The sequence below is a fragment of the Equus przewalskii genome, chromosome 26, assembly GCF_037783145.1.
Source record: "Equus przewalskii isolate Varuska chromosome 26, EquPr2, whole genome shotgun sequence".
Lineage (NCBI taxonomy): Eukaryota > Metazoa > Chordata > Mammalia > Perissodactyla > Equidae > Equus > Equus przewalskii.
In genome coordinates, this window is record NC_091856.1 from 15,717,840 (window position 1) to 15,739,045 (window position 21,206).

The 21,206-nt window shown below is 36.7% G+C and overlaps 1 protein-coding gene across 3 annotated transcripts in view; it reads left to right on the forward strand.

Moving 5' to 3' along the window:
• Positions 1-21,206, forward strand: part of MUSK (muscle associated receptor tyrosine kinase) — a 97,632-nt gene that overhangs the window by 12,541 nt on the left and 63,885 nt on the right. For all 3 annotated transcript variants that reach the window (XM_070594993.1, XM_008513555.2, XM_008513559.2), the window contains exons 3-5: positions 9-160; positions 3,319-3,446; positions 4,746-4,887. In XM_070594993.1, the coding sequence (XP_070451094.1) occupies positions 9-160; positions 3,319-3,446; positions 4,746-4,887 (422 nt within the window). The remainder of the gene's footprint in view (positions 1-8; positions 161-3,318; positions 3,447-4,745; positions 4,888-21,206) is intronic.

Genomic DNA, 21,206 nt, shown 5'->3' on the forward strand with positions numbered 1-21,206 from the left:
ACCTGCAGGCTCTTTGATACCCGGTACAGCATTCGGGAGAACGGACAGCTCCTCACCATCCTGAGTGTGGAAGACAGCGATGATGGCATCTACTGCTGCATAGCCAACAATGGTGTGGGAGGAGCTGCTGAGAGTTGTGGAGCCCTGCAAGTGAAGATGAGTGAGTGAGAAAGAGAAGCATCTATTGATTCTAAAGTTAACTTGGTCCACTTTGAAGCAGGCGGTAAATAGAGACTCCCTCATATCTGGAGGTTCAGCAGTGAGACAAGTTCAAGTTCAAAACACAAGCTTGAGGCAGTTAATGCGACCCCTCTTATTCCTGCCATCAACCACCGCCCCAAAGGCAAGCTTCTTAGTTATCTATCCTCTCCATTTTCTTGCCTTTACACAGCTTTTTATTTGCTCCACCCTGACTTCTCTCACCAGGGAAGCTCCCTCTAAAATCTTTACCCTGTGCCTTTAAAAGTGTTCCATTACAACCAAACATCCTTTTTTTTTTTTTGGTGAGGAAGATTGACCCATAGCTAACATCTGTTGCCAATCTTCCTCTTTTTGCTTTGAGGAAGATTATCTCTGAGCTAACATCCATGCCAGTCCTCCTCTATTTTGTATGAGGGTTGCTGCCACAGCATGTCTTGATGAGCAGTGTGCAGTGTGTATGTCCACACCCGGGATTCGAACCGGCAAACCCCAGGCCGCTGGAGTGGAGTGCTCAAACTTAACCACTGGGTCACCGGGCCAGCCACCAAACATCTTTTTTAACTTTAACCTCTTTGCAGGCACTTCTTCTACCCTTTTGCCTTATATCAAACTCAATTTTCTTGAGCAAATTTTCAAACTTGAGTGACTTTTCTCCTTAAATGAAAGCTGTTTATTTTTTCCCCACTTCATGTCTACAAGGCTGACAAGTACTCATGGCTGATCTCCTTGGCCTTCTTGCTGTTTTTAAACCATTGTATTTTGTATTCCTGAACAAAATCTTTCCTCTCATGAGGGCTTATGCCATTCTGACCATTCTCTCCTCTAACTCTATTCATCAAGTCATCTACTCACTTCCAGGCACTACCTCATGTTTATCAAAGTCTCTGATTCCAGACTCACTGTCTTCTATCCACCACGACTCCTGCCGTTATCCTAAGGGATTTTAACAGCTGTGAAACAGAACCCCTAGCCACTTCATCCTTATAATTCCTTGACCTCCACAAGTCCAGTTACATTTGCCTTAACTCTTTATCAGCCTACTCGATCAATGACCTGTCAGCCCCAGGAAATAGACTGTATTTAAAAAACCTCCAGTATGTCACACTGTGAACATCAACACTTCTATTTCTAGTTCTGTCCGATGAAGGGAGCAGTTTCCTGCACTCACGATTTGCCTCCAAATAGAAGGCACAAACTCCATCTATCTCTTTCTCAGCTAAGAACAGTCTGGTTGTCTCACTCTCTCACAAAAATTCCCACTACAAACCATCACCAACATGGTCATGTTCTCTTTTCTTCTTTTTTCCACCCTCTCCTTAGGAAAGCTCTCCCTTTCATGGAGGTATACACTGGTGTGGCTCTTTTAGTTGTTAAAATTTTGCAATGCTTCTGCACTACTTGTTGAAGAGTTGCTTCCTGAGGCCCCTAAGGTCCCCACCTCCATTGTCACTCCAACTACCTTAGGATCTCCCCCAGGAGCTCCCTCCCCCAACTTCTTTATGGTCCATCAACTAAGGACTCAATGCTGGCATAGCAAGATACTCTCAGCATCTTGCTCCAGCAAGGTGACAAGTTCTCATGAGTCAGTGCTCATGGCTCCACCTGAATCAGGTTCCCTTAGTGTGGGGAATCCATGACTCCACATCAATACTCAATTCATTCCTAGTTTATTTTGTATTCAATTTCCCACAAGGGTTCCCCTCACCTCTCATCCAAGAGGTGACTAAGACCTGTATTTCACTGAGAAGATAGAAGTTATTTGCTTTAACAAAGGTTTTCTGCCTAAGATATTATCTATGACTCATGTTTGCCATAGGGATCAGCATAGGGAACTCAATGAAAGGAATTGATAACACTCTCTTTGACTACGTCATAAGTATATCAACTCCTGAGCTAAGCTTCTGCCAGCAGCTATATGACAACCCAACTCACAATTGAGGTGCCTGGCCATTATCTAAATGTAGGAATTCACTGTTGTTGATTAGAAGAAGAGCTGTATGCTTTAGATAGCAGGCAAAGTGACTAAGTTGATGTTTTCCAATAACCTATTTAAGCCTATCTTGTATTTTTGCTACAATGTAGGATCATACCAACTCTATATGACAGTAAATTCCTCTATTAAATATCAATAGACCATGAGTCTTTGCAAATGCCACTTACAACCACCACCAAACCACCCCCTCCCACACACACACAATTAAAGTAGAAGGAAAAGAATCATTATTGCATGCACTTTTCTGTCAAAGTAACAAATTGATTATGGCACATGACCTGAAAGAAATGAAATGCATCTTCTTCTCGGTAGTCTCTCCTGCAAAGACAGTCTTCTGTTTTGTATCTGTAATGTAAGATTACTACGGAAATAAATGTAGTTTGCATTATTTTATGAATGTTTTAAGTAGTAAAATAACTGGCATCCTGAACTTGTCAATTCTTCTATACATTGGATTTAATAACTTCTTCCTCTGAAAGTTTAACATTGGAGAATAAAATTGACATAAACTACTTGTTCTGAAAGAATTAAGTGTTTTACAGAACAGTAAATTACCCAAGTTTGCTTTGCAGAGTGCAGATACCCTAAATTGTATGACTAGAATTTCTCTGATTACTTATATAATAATATCTGATTTACTTTCTATGGGATAAATGTTTCTAATTTTTAACCATTAAATTTAATAGTCAATTTTAGATAGAAACTAAAGGGATAATAGGTCATAACTCAGAATTATATTAAAAATATAAATTTATATTAAAAATGTCTTTTCAAATGTTTTCATGTCTGTTGGTATGAATTAAATAATGAATTGTTTTGGTGACAGCTTATTTTAATCAACTTTTTAACTATTTTTAACACAAAAAATACTACAACTTCAAACTCCTGATATGTTTCATGAATTTGTGTTTTCAAATAAGATACTAATAAAAGAGAGATAACCTAAACTTTTAAAAAATGATTTCTTTTGATATTCACTAAAAATTAACCTTAAAATTTGGTGAATTTTGTAATGTAACAAATTATTCTTAAAGTGAATATTTAGAATTAAATAGGAGGTTAGAAACTCTAAGTTTAGTACAGCCATATTGCCTTTTTAATTCTGAATTCTTATTTCCCTTTAGAACCTAAAATAACTCGTCCTCCCATAAATGTAAAGATAACAGAAGGATTAAAGGCAGTTCTACCATGTACTACAATGGGCAATCCCAAACCATCAGTGACATGGATTAAGGGGGACCATGCACTCAGGGTAAGTGATTATTATCTTAAAACATGTATATACAACATGTTTTCAAATACAACAATCCTTTGTAAACTCAGTAACAGGATTACAATTTTCCAGTATAAATGTTTTTCCATACATAATGTTTCAACCAAACTTAAATATTTCTGTTCCCATATACACAAACTGTAAGGCATTCCAGTTGGGGCTGGCTAAGGAAAAAAAGAGATGGGAACTAGTAGTCCTTTTTAGGGATAAAAAAGAGGCAGAGCAAAGCTAGAGTCTTTTTTGTTGGTTGGTTGGTTAGTCGAATCATTTATTTTTTAACATGGAATCTTTGAGACTTAAGGGATGAAAAAGATAGAACTAAAATCCAGGTCTTAGACTAGACAGTTTCTGGGAGGAGAGAGAGATGAGGTTTAAAAGAAAAAGAATGAGAACACTGGAGTGATGGTAGAACATGAAGATTCAAGACTGGTGAAGACACACGTTGACAGATACTTCAATTACAAAGAGTAGTCAAATTAAAAATGTATTATTCACCTGCCTATTTTGTACTGCTTTTATATTTTATGCCTACACTTATCAATAAATTATTACACTGTACCATCATTGCCTTTTTCCATCCTTGTGTCATCTCCTAACTGTGAACTCAATGAGGTCACAGATAGTATGCTTTTGATCTTACGATGCTCAGAACATTCCATGGAGAATACATAGGTGTTGATATATGTCAATTAATTGAAAGGAAGTATAAAATTGATTAGCTTTGTTTTACATTAAATTTTTTATGGTGACCTATATAATTCTCTGGCTTTCCTTTGGCATAAATATTGGTGCTCTTCCTACAATAAAAATAAGTGTGGCTCTTTGTATGATACCGAATTTGGAGTCCCAAAAAAGAAAATCAATGTAATATTTTCATTTCAAAGACCAGTTTTTGTATCATTAGTAGAATTTTCCAATTTTTTAAAGGACATATATTCCCCTAAGGATACCATTTGGATATGTAGTAAATATGGCAGTTAAAAGCAATGCTTTTAATCAACAGACTTGGGTGTGACTTAGGAAATGAAATAAGCCTTGGTGTCTATGTGTGATGAAAGGAAATAAAAATAAACTATATCTTATGGGATCACTGTTAAAATTAATTTAGGTAATCTTGTACTGTCTCATTTAATATTGTACGTTACACATAATAAATGGCAAATAAGTGTTTAAATGATATTTTTGACAACAGCGATGATGATGACTTGATGAGATATGGCAACTGTGTCCTTGATAAAGCCATGGATGTTTTAAAATTCTTGTCCGTATCCCTGGCAGGAAAATGCCCGCATTGCAGTTCTTGAATCTGGGAGTTTAAGGATTCATAATGTGCAAAAGGAAGATGCAGGACATTATCGATGTGTGGCAAAAAACAGCCTCGGGACGGCATATTCCAAATTGGTGAAGCTGGAAGTTGAGGGTAAGGAACTGCAGTGCTTCCCATTATCGTGTTATCAGAGGGCCTCACGTTCTACTGTGAAGGCTGCACGTTAGCTGGCAGAAACAGAGTGGTAGGTAGTCCCGTTCCCTCAACTGTTCCAGATACTAGACGCTGAGGTCAAAACTGGGAAAAGACAAACTGAAAAGATAAAGAAATTTTCGCTAGTGTAATAGGTCTTACTCCATCCCACTCCATTGCCCACAATCACTGGTAATTTTGACCAAAACAGATAAACTCACTATAATACTAAAACAGTAGGACACCATTTTAGAACTTCTGCCTGGCTTGGAAAATTCTCCTTTGTTTATAAATTTGAAAACACTCATCCTATCTTTTACAGTGTATAGACGACTTTTTAAAAGATATCGAAAGAGAAAAAGCACCTTTTTTTTCAGATTGTATTCTATCACAAAGCTTGAGAAAAATAAAATACTGACCCAAAACGTATAACCAAAAATGGTCCTAGTTCTATGAGTTACAGTGTCAAAATAGTTTTCACTTTTTAAAATGTTCTTTTAAAGCTAACCAATGCAACAACTAGTTGTGGAAGATCTTCACTGGGAAATCAGAACTCAGATAGGGCTGGTTCTGTCCATTAGGTCATCGGATCCTTCTCGACCTAAAATTACATCACATTTTGCTTAAAAATAGAAAGTACCAGCATGCCTGTGCTAGCTAATCACACTAAGTACATAACTCTTCCCAGCTCTTCCTGTTACAAGCTGTAGAATTTACCTTTCTGGCTCTCAGTTTTCTCATCTGTAAAGTGGGGTTTGTTGTGAGTATTCAATGAGGTGAGGTGTTGATAGGTTTAGCAGAGTGTCTGGCTCTTTGTAAACATCAATAAATGTTGACTATAAGAATAATTACCTATTTTTCTGCTTTTCTCTTATCTGATTGATAAAGCGATCAGACTATCGCCCACTGGCACAAATTGTAGTTCAATCAGGGAAGACTTCAAGGGTTCACCAGAGCTTACTTTGATTCCATCCTACTCCCATTAGGCCAAAATCTATCTTTTCCCATATCTCTTCCTTCTCAATCATACAGTTTTGTATTAGCTCCTTTAAGATTATTTTTATTTCCTAGCTAGACCTTCCACTCACAGCTTTAATGATCTCAATTTCAACATTTGCTTCTAGTTGAAGGAACATATTTTTATTATGTCGTTGCATCAATTGCTCATAAAATATCCATTAACTTTTCATGGGAAAGAATGAGGTTGGTGGGAATAGTACCTGTCAGATGTACAAAAGATGTATTTTCAGCATAGTTGCTATAATTTAACGTCTTCCAAGTTATCCGTGCTATTTAAAGCTCAGTATGCGACAACCAGTTGATGTGAATTATTCAATGAAAAATAAATAAACATACAAACCCACTCAGACACATTGAAGATCTTCTTGGATTTAGTGTTTCCTTGAACTATATGTGGAATGATACAGAATTAATGTTATCAATTTGTATGTAATATCATAAAGATTCTCCTCTTCTAGAGCCTCTATATTATAATATATATCACTGATTGTTCAGGTCACAGTCATCAGATATTGAAATGATCTGCTTTAGTTTTGTCCTAAAGAAAATTATTACAAATCTCAATTAGTTGGAGTCCAATTACAATTGGTCTTGCCTTGCGATTTAATTTTGTATCACGCCTGTCAGTAAAACTGAATGTTGTCTTTCTTCCTAACATTTCAATGGTGATATTCATTGCTTTAACAGTTAATATGTGCTAGAGGCTTTATTAAACTAGCTGGTATTGAGAGCTCATAATATCCTTTAAAGTCACTCTAACAGTAGGTAAGATGATCATTTTAGCACACATGTCTGTTTCTACCCCATTCCAATCTCTACTAAAGTAGCCAAGATACATGAAAATACGTGACATGTTTTGCACCACTGCTGGTACATAACAACTATTTAATAAGTGGCATGAACTATAATTATTACTATTAGAACATAAAAATTGCAGCAAATCTGTCTTGGCTCTTAAAGCTCTGAAAGGTTGGCTTCCACTGAAAGAAATAGTTGAGGAATTTCCACAAGAGGAAATGTAGACATGATCTATTTAAAGGAAGGGCCAACTCAACCTACAACGCAGAACAGGCGAAAAAGCAACTGAGAAGCAATTGGAAGAACCCCAAAAGTGCCTACAAATGGCTGATAGCTTGGCAATGGTGAAGGGAGGATGAGGCTGGGTAGTAGTCAGTTGGGGTAGATAAGTATTTGTTACACATTGTGTCAGTAACTCTGTGAGCAAATTAGAAAGAGAACTCCAGAAGTGCCATTTGACGCTGGGCTACATTTCTCGCCCAAATGGGTATGCCAGGAAAAGACAGGGCTTTGTCTGCCACTGCCAGCTTCTAATGAGGATCAGCATGCCAGGCCATGGATTTGGTACAGCATGTTCACTAAATCTTAGCTGCCATAACAACTGTGAAAGAAAGACCTTTCAACACAGAAGTAAAACTCTCTTTCTAGAATGTCATCCTCAGGCTGCTGGATCTCTGGAATGGCCATGGAAAGATATTCTGCCCTTCTGTCTTGTCTTAAAAGGTTCAAACAGTGACACACAACGTTACTGATGGAACCACCCAACTCAAGCATAGTCAAACATGGATGTCTTACTAAAAAGATGAACAATGGGATGGCTGACATTTTAAAATGCTAAATGCTTTACATGTATTATTTTATTTAATCCTCACTAACAGTCGGTGAGGAAGGCCCTATCATTGTGCCATTTTAGGAAACCGAGGGACAGAAGTGATAACTAACTCACTCCAGGCCACAGAGATAGAAGTGTCTAAGAAATTCAGTAACGCTGAATGCCGTCTGTTCTATTAAAGAACAAGGTAATCATGGGTGACATTGTCAAGAGTAGTGTCAGAATGGGAATGAGGGAAGAAGCCAGAATCCTGCAAATGATGGGGAATGGGAGCTGGAAAAAAAAGAGGCTGTGAGTTTAGACAAATTTTTCAATAAATTTGGAAGAGAAAAGGGAAGAGGCAAAAAATTGAGCAGTAGCTAGAGGTATATGTGGCGTATAGGTAGTGTTGCTTTGTAAGAATTCTCTTTCAAAAAGATCGCAATGTTTTTAAAAAAATTGAAAATGTTAAGAAAGAGCCCAGAGAGAAGGAAAGTTTGAACATATGAAAGAGAGGGGGAATATTCAAGGGAACATGGCACTTGAGGAGCAAAAGGGATGTATTCAGGGGACAAGTGGAGCAATAAACTTTATAGAGGGTGACCGCATGTCCCGGTTTGCCCAGGACAGTTCTGGTTTACACCTGTTATCCTGGATTAATTATTAATAGAGTTCTTCTTTTACTTCCAAAAGGATCCAGCCTTCGATGATAAATTATATGAGCACTCCACTTACACAGGAAGAGGAAACTTCCTTCCTGTGATAGGAAGAAAGGAGAAAAAGGGGGGCATTCCGGTATAAATGAGTTCATAAGTGTGGTGCATGGCATTTAAGAAAGGTCTGTTCTGATGGTCTCTATTTCCTCTAGGAAGCAGAAAGTAAGGTTATCTTCTGAAAATACTTCTGTAAAGGGGGGGCGAAAGGGTGGGGAGAATGGAAAGGTTTTAAAATAGCTGTGGGGAATGGGAGAGATGACTCACAAGGGAAACTAGGATTGCCGGGCAACTTTAAGGTTTTAGTAGAGAAGGGGACTGTAAATATGGAGTGGCATCAATTTGCATAGTTGCAAGGTTTTATCCCCAAGATTGCTCAGCAGTGCAGGCATAAGTCCAGAAGAAGTAGAAAGCTAAATCCAAAGGCAAAATATAAGCATTGGAGTCTCGCCAGAAAGAAAAATAAGATGAAGGATTTGAGAATGTTGCAAGAGAATGGTTGAAGTGATGGATCATGGAATCTTTATGTACCAAATACACAAACCTGAGATTAAACACTTACAGCTCCAGCCATACGACAGACAAGATAATGTGAAAATCTTCCTACTACAAATACCCAGAAATGCTGGGTTAGTTGTATAATTCATAAGAATAAAATGTAAATATCCAGAGGCTGGGAATAAATAGGAATTGAAAAAACAGAGCAAGAAGCTCATGAGCTGGTTCTGCACTGTCCTGGAGGTAGTGAAAGAAGTGCCTGTCTCTATAACCTAGAAGATGGGATTTAAGACTCTTCAAGGAACAGGAGACAGAGGTTGGCCCCCTGTGAAGTGGAGGTTAGCACTGAGACCCTTGTATAAAGCTGAGAATCACAGAGGTGAAAAGATGGGCCAGAAAAATTCCATCCACTGGCACAGAAAGACAGCGCAGAGAATTGTCTGTATTTTCATAAGAAGAAAAACCAAGTCTTCTTATGAATGAATATTTGACACTCAGGACTATATATCATATAGGTTTGATTTTGAATTCATACTGCCAGCATCGCCATTGATCCCAGGCCAAAAATTTAATAACAACAAAAAAGAAATACCTTACCCATGTTACATAAGATTTTCATAGATAAAGCCACCCTGAGGATGAATTCACAATGCAAAATTACAGCATCCACAGGAAACAACCTGCCCTGAGTGAGAGTTAGTTGACACAATATGCAAAGGGATTAAAACCCCAGGTAATTCATTTAACAACACAATATAATGGAGATTCTAAAATAAATACGTTTAAACTAATTAAAGACACAAAAGGAGGAACACAAAAACAAAGAAAAATACACTAGGAAGAAGAAAGGCAGTTCAGGTAAAAAAAATTAAATATAATCTTAGTAAATGAAAAATATAATGATTGAAATTAAAATTCAATGGATGAGTAATGGTATCCTAGAGATAAAGAGATAATCCACACATTTGAAGTTAGCTCTTCGAGTTTAGAATTCGGTGCAGAGAGACAAAAGAGATGAGAAATATGAAATTGAATTTCAGAAATAACTAAGGATATAAGTTACAGAGAGAATAGAGAAAATGTGAGAGGCTATACTCAAAAGTATAATGAATGAGAACTTGCCAAAACTGAAGAAAAACAAATCTTCAAGTATGAGAAGTGAGAGTCCCAATCAATAAATACAAAGAGCAGACAAAGAAATAATTTCACATCAGACACATCATAATGAATACCAGAAACAAAAAGATGATTTTAAAATATTGAGGAAAAGCAGAGGTTCTTGCTTATGAAGGACAAGAATTAGAATGACAACAATGGAGAGGATATGGGGAAATCAGCATTTTCCTCTATTCTTACAATTTGCTAAAGCCTAGTGGAGGTGGGTTTGTTTTAAAAAATAAAAACCAAACTTTAAAATGTGTATAGATTTGTCTCAATAATTTAACTTCTGATAATTTATCTAAAGGAATTATTTACACAAGTCTGTGTTCAAGATTATCACAAAGTTGTTTATCACAGTAAAAATTTTAAAAGAATTTAACTTTGCATTAATAGGAGACTGACAAAATATGCTAGGAAATTCTATGCAGTCATTCAAAAGAATAAGATCGATCTCTATGTACTAACTTTTAAAGATATCCTCTATATGGGGCCAGCCCCGTGGCTGAGTAGTTAAGTTTGTGCGCTCTGCTTCAGTGGCCTGGAGTTTGCTGGTTCAGATCCTGGGCACAGACCTACACAATGCTCATCAAGCCATGCTGTGGCAGCATCCCTCGTAGAAGAAATAGAATGACTTACAACTGGGATATACAACCATATACTGGCACTTTGAGGAGAAAAAATAAGAAGAAGATTGGCAACAGATGTTAGCTAAGGGCCAATCCTCCTCACCAAAAAGCATTAAAAAAAAAAATCCTCCATACATGTGACTTGGGTGTGTTTCCCATCCCCGAGCCTCAGTTTCCTCATCTCTAAAATAGGGGTAAAAACAGCACCTATCTCTTCAGGTGTTGCAATGATTAGATGAATTAATATAGGCACACAGTAAACACTATACAATTATTTGCTGTTTTTATTATTATTTATTACATTTATTTAATAAGTTCATATATAGTGCTTACCATGTGTAAGGTACTTTCCATTTCTTTATGAATATTAACTCATTACAAATGTTAATGTGTTAATAAGTGAAAAAGTGAGTTAACAGTATGTTATATTATATATTAAGTATACCAAACTGTTAATAGTCATCATCTCTGCCTATAGGAGTATATGGGGAGGTTAACTTCTTCTATCATATACTTTATATAGTTCTATACTTTTTGAACTTTTATAAAGAGACAATTATAATTAGAAAGAATCAATACATACATTTATGTTTTGGGAAAAATTATTTCTTCTAAATATTATACTATTTTGATAAAGTAGCATCAACCTTTCTGTTTATTGGCTTGATATATTATTTTTGCAATTTTCTTGCTCCATTCTGCCCTAGAACAGAATCAGAGATGAAAAAAGTTTTGTCAAAGGCAGTTGATCTCCACATTGATTAGAAATTTACAACACTTGGCTATTGGCTGGAGAATGTTGGGGGTGGGTCCTGATGAACAGAACGTGGAACTTGCTATTTCCTTAGGAAGGAATCAGTCCACAAAGACAGCAAGCTTGAGGCCTGCGAGAGGAAGTAAGGGAGCCACCTAAACGGAGCGGGAAGTGAAGGGATTCAGAGAGTGGCAGCTGCTGGTGGATTCTTTCCCCCTTTGACTCTTCTTTTTTGCTTATGGGTAGAAACCTGGAATTTGATTCTCTAATGGCTTGGAGGATCCAACACTAAAATTTGATTTGGGTTCTGATTTCTCAATGAACATTTTCTACACTTGGTTGGGTGTTATTGATTCATAAGGTAAAATAAAGGTAAGTTCCCGTAGAAAAGTGATGCTCTGTTAGGTGAGAATTCTATAGGTAAATTGATTTGACATTGGCAGGGAAGCCTCTGTGGTTTCCCAAATTCCGTAGTCACCTGGAATTCAGAAAAGAGCCATCAGTCTCACAACTCTGGAGGCTCTTCCTTTGGAAAGCTTAACCCCTGAATCAGGTACCTCTGTGACAATGGGCCTTAGGATGGGTTTCATAGTGGGATGTGATGAGGGCCAGAGAGATCTCCATATCACATTTCATAGGTTCTAAGATGTTCATTTTTTCATATTTTACCATATCTGGGATGCATCTCAGAGTCATCAGTTTCATATAATCACGATTGACTGATTTTTTTGTTTCTTTGTTGTACATTTTAATATCTCTGAAATTGAGACTTGTCTTAAAGGCAATCACATCTGGCTTGTGGCTTCTGCCCTCTAGCTAAGATCATTCCATCGCTGTCTCCAAATGTGAGAACAAATATACAATGATAAAGATAAATCAATCATATTGGCTTATAAAGATTTCCTTATATTTAACTAGAAATATAACTTCTGCTTGAGATCATTTCTACTTAGTTCCTCACAGAGGTGAAAACATCGTTTTCGGTCTTCCATATAGCCTTTTCCTCCCCAACAATTATATTTGCTGCCTATTAAGTTTTGTTGGGTTGAAAAGAGAGACAAAGTGACTTTTCAGTGCCCTGTAGAAAGCATTCTCTTCTAAGTCAAAAGACAGTCTTTCCTGTTTCTCCAATCTGCTTCATATTCTCATTTAGGTATGGTGCATATCCAAAGAATGGTCCATACTGTTTCTATTATGTATCTTTACTGAAACAGTTTTCTCCTGAGTACTCTAAAGGATAGGAAGATAGACCCTTGGTGGCAGAGCGATATGACAATGCAATGTGCTGATGTGAGTAGTAGGGCTGGAGTTTTCAAGGAGATCCTGCCATCCTGTGGCTTTAGATAACCTCTGAAGTGCAAGATTCTGATTTTACTTTCCTGTTTTTGACCAGAGGGATATTCTCCCTTTAAAAAATGTGTTTAATAAATACTGCGACACAGAAATTAAACACTTTTAATATGATCATGTAATTCTTCTTGCTATTATAGCCAGAGAGGTCATTGTTAAGAGTTTTTTCATTATTGGAGAAGATCTATTGAAAAGTTCACAAATATATAACCTTTTTATATTTCCCTTGTATTCTTACATATTTCGCTTATATTCGTTGACTCAACTGTTATGAAATAAGTTATTTATTTGGAGCTGAGTGTGGACCATATTATTGTGAATATCACATTCAGATGAATCCTGCTTTGTGTATAGAAACTGTTTGAGTGTAGAATACTTGAGACTCAAATTGAAATAGATGGATGTTGGAGTGTAGTCGGCTGCCTGTTGATTGCATTTTCTATTACCTTGTTTATCGTTGGAGCCTTAAGACATTAAGGAAAAGACTGGGCAGAAGTGAAGCTGGAACCGAGGGAAGGTTCTCAGTCATCCATCACAAGTGGGAAGAGGTGGCTTGGCACCAGTGCAAAGCTCGAAATGAGAGCCTAGAAGCAGACCAAGAAAAAGAACAAAGCCCTTCTAGGTAGAGGCTTATTGTAGGCTTGCCTAATGTTTAAACAACTCCTCATTTGCAGGAGGTCTCCAAAGCAGAGCCGTGTCTCATCACTTGGGAGAGCCGTATTGGGGAGTGAGGACAGAAGGTGAGCCATTTGGCAAGTTCAAGTGACCTCAGTGCCTCAGTCTGCATCACTTGTCATGGCACTTGAGTGCTGTCAGGCCATTTCTCCGCAGTCCAAAAAGCTTCACCTCCTATCCTTAGGGCTGACCTTGTCTATCAGAGGCTTTTTGGGGTTTTTTGAAGATTTTTTTGCAGACATATGTAGTAAATAAGACAAGTAGAATTCCGAAAGACCAAAATAAATCATTTTATGCACAAAAAATATATGCATGTGATGATATATCCATATGATGTCCCAGAGGCAAATGTCAATAGATCTAACTATAAGAGATCAGCACTGTTTTCAAAAACATTAGACTTCTGGCTGCGTTCTTTCCTAGAGATCAGATTTCCTTATTGCATCTAGAAAAGTGGAACTCATGTAATGTTTACACAACATTTGATTTGCTTTTTCCTTTGTTTATGCTGCAGCTCTTAATATGACAAATGCCACAGAGAGAGGTATTTAAAACCCCAATGTGTGCTGTGCTCTCAGTTTGCAGTTTTAATAAAATTTGCAGTGGTCCTGTTCCCGGCATCAATTCTACTTGTTTGATGCCACTAACAGGTTTGATTTGCTGTCATGAGTACATTGTGTATTTTAAAACCAAACAAAAGAAAACAACATAAACCTTTGATATCCCTGGGGCTATCCTGGGGAAAATTAAGTCTGCATGATTAATAGAGTGCATGCTCTAAAAGAAGAGTTTGACCCCTTGATTCTGACTTAGGGGATATTATGTTGCATTCTCATTTAAAAAGTTCTGTAGTGCTTTCAAGAAACAATGGTCAAGTGGTCCTTCAATGGAAGAATTAATTGTCAGTAACGTTCTCTAAGGAGGAAAAAAAGCTATATAATGATTATAGCACTGAACAGATAATACTTCAAGTTAAAGCTGAGTTAGGCTCTCTTTAATGGCAGCTTAGAAGAAAAATGTGCTTCCAAGATTTGTCTTAAATTGTTAAGATAATTGAATTGTTCAGTATAATGTTGACATATTATTTGAAATGAAAAGTTATTGTGACCTGAAGTATGCATACTTTAGAGTAAGCTTTCATTTCCAATTTTTAGGTATTAAAATGAGATGCACAATCTCAAACGTACATACACAAAAACGGAAAAGTTCTTTCTCTTTAATGCATTCATTCAGCCAACAAAGATTCATTGAGTGATACGCCAGGTACTGTGCGAGACAGAGAAGGCCATCCCTTCACTGGGCTTAATTTCAAAATGTCACTATTTCGAATCACGCAACATATCACAGAAAGCTATTAGAACGCTACGGCAATATGGAATTTGAATAACATTACATTCAGTTATTTCCTTCAGAAATCAAATATATGACTTTCAAGCTTTAATTAGTATATTAATTTCCGTAAATGTTAAATATACGAGGCATGACTTGGAGGGAACTTAATGCACTGGCTAATTACATGGGCTCTAGACTCTTGAGAAAACTGCATGGGCTCTAAAGTCTAGAGTCAACTTTCTGAGTTCAAATCCTGGCTTCACCACTCACCACCTGTGTAATTTCAGATAGGTTACTCTGTCTCTTTGTGCCTCAGTTTCCTCATCTGTAAAATGAGGTTAACAGTACTCTCTACCTCATAAGTTGTGGAAGGATAAACTTAGCTAATATATTTAAAGCTCTTACAAGAGTGCTTGGCATGGGGTGTCACTCAAATAACAGTTACCAATGTTAGCTCTAGGGCTAACGTAACTTCTGTGCAACAGAAGCAATCATTTCAATACTTGTGAAGACAATCACAGCTCTTTAGTCCACGTGTCATCTTTATCTTTGAGGTAGAAGCAATAAAGTTCAATGGCAAAAACTAAATTTTTATTCAATACAGAGTTAATTTTTATTAACTTGGGTCCTGTCAGAAGAGTAATCATAAACTTTAAATCTGGAGCGGGCCCTCAAAGCCATATCACTCAATCTCTTATTTTGCAGATAAGGAAACTTGAGACCAGAAAAATCATTACTTCCCCCAAGTTAGCAAGGAGCTTGGGTGTCTTGATTCCAAGGCCATGACAGCTTCTGTTGCCCCATTCTTGAGTCTTTTCTTTCTCTATATTTATGCTGCGTAGATCAGTACTCTGGAGCATTCACATGCTTTAGCACCACACAGACCTGGGTGTTAATCCTGACTCTGTCACTTACTAGCTATGTGAGGTTGGATAATTTATTTAACCTCTGCAAGTCTATTTCCTCATTTGTGAAATAGGGGCAATATTACCTAGAGCACAGAGTTCTTAAAATGGGCTAAGATAGCATATATCCAGTGTCTAAGTGGTAGCTCTTTGATTAACATCGTCTATTGTTGGCATTGTTGTCTGTTGTTTACATCGTTATAAAGCTGGATGACTTCTACCCAGAGAATATTGCTAGTTAGTCTTCTCAAATTTCATAAATAGATTGTCAACATTACCAACTGCTCCTCTTGTTTCCAAAGAACATAAATCTGCGCTCAATCAGCAACGCTTTGTACCTGCATTCTTGGTACTTGTTAGAGATTATAACTTTGGTTTGGCCCCTCTGTGACAAGTGATGCAAAGAAGCTTCTCTAAGGAGCTGTATGAAGATGTGCCTTTCCTGGCAAACTGGAAAGGAGCTGTTTACAGTCAACCTGTCCAAAAAAAATAGTATAACAGCATAAAATCCCAGACAACCTTAGTGCGTATCCTGTTTGCCAAAAATCTTGCTGAAAATATTGATCATTCCATCGCTCACTGCTCCAAAGTAAATCTCAAGTGAGAAATTGCTTTAAAAATCTAGTGCTTGGGGGAAAAAATGGTCTCTCCTGAGAAACTGGCATTTTGTTTTCCTTCCTGTACTAAGAATTACGTACTTTATTTTCTTTTACCTTATTATTTGCCCTGCCTGACGTGTATCTCAGAATCCAATTTGAAGCTTAGTTATAGTATCTGTTACACTAAACCAACCAGAAGTCTCCTTTTCCCTGATACTAATGTGCTGTTATTTCATTTAATTTATGGACATATAATTGAATATATCCACTTCAAAACCTCTATGGAAAGAGATGGAAATAACTAAGTTGATGGATTAAAAGAATTCTTCCTCCAAGGTAGTGGTTCTCAAACACTAGCAACTGCAGATCTTATTAAAAGGCATAGTTCCAGGGTGCATTCCCCAGAGATTCAGATTTGACAGGTCTGTGTTAGGGCCATTTACTAATTTCCTAAATGATCCTTGTGCAGGTAGTCTATGAACCATACTTTGAGAAACATTGACTTAAAGATTTCTACTTGGAATATCTATTCCAGATGAAACTTAAAAACGTAAGGAGAAAGCTTATCCACAATTAGTAGGATAAATGTTAGGATCACTTCAAGTTTACTCATTTGTTGAGTGTCTACCATATTCCATGTAAGGAGGCAACTCCTAAGAATATAGAGATAAATAAGATGTGATTTATTTCTTGAAAAGTTTTCAAATTTAGTGAGGAAGATGGGCATGCAAGCAAGTAATTACAATAATTAAAGTTCAATGTATTTGCGATGGTAGAAGTTTGGGTGGGATACATACACAGGACAGGGGAGATAGTGAGGGGTCAGGGAAAGCTTCAGAGAGGGGAGGTCCAACAGGGCTTTAATTGATAAATAGCTGCTCATGGTACAGATCATCTCACAGTGAAGGAGAAAAAGGAAAAAGAGGGTAAAAATGCTGACACTGACTCAAAACCAAGGAGCAAATGGCGGACTAGGGAGTTTGGGACAGTACCTATTGCTGGTGCCATAAAAACCAGAATGAGCTGTGATTTAACTCATGGACAACACTGAGATGATACTCTATAATGTCCTTTCTTATATGTAATTTTTAAATGGGTATACATCAACTATCTCATCTCCATTGGAACCTACAGTTTGGAGGCCTTGGCCCTATTTGGGTATCCAGAATTCTATCTCAAAGGCTATAGAAATGTTCCTAATCTGAGACACTTTAGACAAGCGGGATACTATGGTGTCATTTAAGAGTAAGGTTATGGCTCCTATTTCTTTTTCCAGCTAAAATTTGTAGTTAGCTAAAAAATTCTGGTTTTTAATAAACTTTAGCTTGTTTGATGGTAGTCAGAGCTCAGTTATCTTTCTTTTCATGAGATTAGTTCAAAAATGTTATTTAAAAGTAAACTAAGATTTTGATTAATGTACTATGGTTATCTAAGATGCTGACATTAGAGGAAGTTGAGTGAAGGGTACGTGGAAACTCTATACTGTCTCTGAAACTCTTCTGTAAATCTAAAATTATTTCAAAATAAGGACGTTTTAAAAGGGTAAACTAAAAAAGGCTTCTGTCCTAGTAATTAATCAGTTTAGCATCTCCTCCCATTAAAACCAGAGAATGAATTTTTTTTAAGGAATGAAAAAGTGAATCAGAACTTAAGTCTAACTATTTGATTGGCTTATGGTTAAATTCCTAATATATTTTCAGAACCATTTTAACAAAAATATTCTTAACAGTTGTACTATCTACATCTAGGACTGAAATAAAAACAAGCTAACTTCCTGTGGCTCTTGTCTGATTTATTTGGTAAACACTTCATGCTTATTGTCATTATTCATCGTCCATATTTACAAGCCAGGAAAATGTTATAATCCTAAAGGCCACAGAAATGTTCCCAACTCAAGCCACTTTAGAGAATCATGATGTCACGGAGGCAAGCCTGACTTTGAGGACTTGGAGAAGAGTGCCTGTTTGTGAGGGTGCTGACTATGTCTTCTAAAGGAGCTTGCTTTCGGATTCCTTCCGAGATGAAGCCACAGTGGATAAACCTCCTCATGTATTGCTCTGCTTCAAAGGGGACAGAAATGTAAACAGTGGCAACACACCAGGATCGGGTTTCTTTGCTTTAGCTCCCAAGAAGTCAGGGGAAAAAAACCAAGTATTTACTCAGGTTTATCATTATTAATGTCAGGTTTTCTTCTAACGATTGGAAAACAAAAGAAGAATCTGTTCAGAAACAAAGTACCACAGAGCCTCAATCTGATTACTTTTCAACCACTCTGGGCCTTTTTTTTTTTTTTCAAGTAAAAATAAAAACAATCAAAATGACCGTTTTTGTTCTTTGTAGTACTTGTCTTCTTATAGGCACCTCTGACTCAATAATTCTTAAAATACACCGCTAGATGAGACGAATGTAGCCTATTGAAGAACGGATTCAAACAATCTAGTATTGATAAGCATCTATGTTTTAATAAGAGTCTGAAGAATGGATTTTTCTTTCTACAGAGTGATTCTTCCCTTCTCAGATAATTGAATTGAAGATTGGATTTAAGCACATTCTTTTAACACCTAGGGAAAGGGTACTCATCATGATCAATATCTGGGATGCAGCCAGCTGAGGCAGGTTGAAATTAAAAATTAAATTAAGTTAAAAAGAAGATAAAATTTAAAAACTGTCTCCCTTGGGAGTCAGTTGGAAGAACAGCTTTCATGAGTCAGGAAGATACTCTGGAGATAGAAATAGCTCTGACAAAAGGCAAAAAAGAAAAAAGCCAGAAGATCTGGCTTCAGAATTAGCCTCCAATACTTTCTAGCTGTGTGTTAGTTGCTATGTTAACCACTTTGTATAAATCATTTCACTTCATCTTCTCCATAATTCTAAGAGTTGGGAGTTGATACCTACCTTTTTTGCGTGAAGAAACTGAAGTTCAGAGAGGTTGAGCAATAGCCCAGATAAACAGCTAACAAGCAGTAGAGTGAGGATTCAAACCCAGAACCACCTGCCTGGCTTGTGATAAAGGAATTATACATAACTGTAAGGAAACAAATCTATTAATAGGATTTTGATTTCTCAATTTCTGAGTATATCCTTAGAAAGAGCATAGAATGGTGTTCCTAGAGTAACAGAAGGTTAGAGATTTCTTTAAGATATTGCCTATGAAAAAAGTTATAAACAATGCCATCCTACAAAGAGTAAGCAAGGTGCTATTTCAGCCTTGGTTGAGACTTCAACTCTAGGTAGCCAAATTCCTATTATCTTCTTAGTTCTGCTCACTCTCATAGTCAAAAGAATGGAAACCATTCCACAGAGCCTGTTCTCTCTTCTGGTTTTGTTTTTTTCTCTCCACAAGGTCTACATGACCTTTATGATTTTACTAAATGTATTCCTTTTGTTTACCAGGGGACTTTGATGGCTTTCCCTCTTTCTATAAAACAATACATTTCCCCTCCAAATTCCTTCTCCAATCAACTAATACAGCAAATTGAGTAGGAAAGATTTATTTGATCTTTCTTAGAAACAAACCATATTCACATATATACACATTCACATTCAAAATTGGGGAGACAGATTTTAATAAGAGCAAGAATAAAAATATGTTGGATATTCACGACTTTCAATGGAATCAATAACCTAACTGTTTTATTAAATGACTGTAAATAAAAACTTATGCAAACTGATATTCATAGAAGTAGATTATTTAGAAAGAGTCTTCATATTCTTTGAATTTGTTAGACTCTATGTGTATGTTAGTTCCAGTTCCAGGTACCACAAGGTAAAAGGGTAAGTTAAGATAAGACGGTAAATAAGTTCAAAAGAGAGCAATCAGGATGGTGAACTGGGGCTAGCAACGTTGGAAAAATGAGAATATTTGATGGATTTTTTTTTCATTTTTGTCCATAAGTGAGGACTAGGTCTTGTGGGTGGTAATTATAAGGACACTGATTTTGTTTGATTTAGAACTTTTTTTTTTAACAGAGTTTTAAAAAATGGGTTGCTATGATAATGCTGAGTTCCCCATAAATCAAAGTATTCAAGAAAATGATGGATATACTATTTAACTTGGATGTTGATTATATCTCAGATTACTCCAATAAGAGATGTCTCTGATTCCCTATTCTAAATGTCCTACTGAGCAAGGAAAATGTGTCACTAATCCAACTCTTTTTTTTTTAAGTATTTTCTTTATTCTACAAGAGACTGTGCTGGACTTTAGGGAGTAAAACACAACAAAAGCCAAGTATGATATTCTGTTCCCTCTCCTGCCCCTCAAAGAAGATTACGAATCAATTTGGAAGATAAGACTGATGCATTTCGCATAAAGGAGTTAAATGAGAATTTAGCAAATAAATAGGAATAGAGACCATGAAGCAGAATATTTAAAAATTGATAAGTGTTTAAACAATAATTTCAGAAGTCAAGAGGGATCACAGTAGGCTAGGCAAGCAGGATACACAAACAACTAGGACTACAGTTTGACCGTGAAATGATGAACAGTCTCATATACTGAATGAGTGTATTCAAGCTTAAATAGGTTTTGCAGATTATTCTTGCACAATTTTCTCTAATTTAAAGCAACCTTAATTGTGTGTGCATGTGTGTGACTGTGTGTACATGTGTGTGTATCTTAACACACAAGCATATATACAGATGTATGTACAAAAATGTATATATGTATTTGTTCATAGAACGAGATTTTGATAGTCTATATATGAAAATGTAATTTCTGGTATAACTTCTAAGCCCCCTCCTAGGAAAATGGCAAATTTTAGACATTCTTTCATCTCTTGAGTTGATTCTAGATATCTGCAGTGGAAGAAATGGGTGCATTCTTTCAAATCTTCACACCGCTTCCAATTCTAAACAAATCAAGCAAAACAAACAATAGTAACAACAATAACAGTGAAGTGAAAAACAGCAAAGGAAAATGAGCATTGTCCTCTGAGTATAATTTGAGGTACAGTCCAGTGAAAGATCACTCGAGCAAAATTGAAAGGAGACTCAGAATTTACCTGCACTTACCCCAGAACCCTAAAAAGAGTAGTGT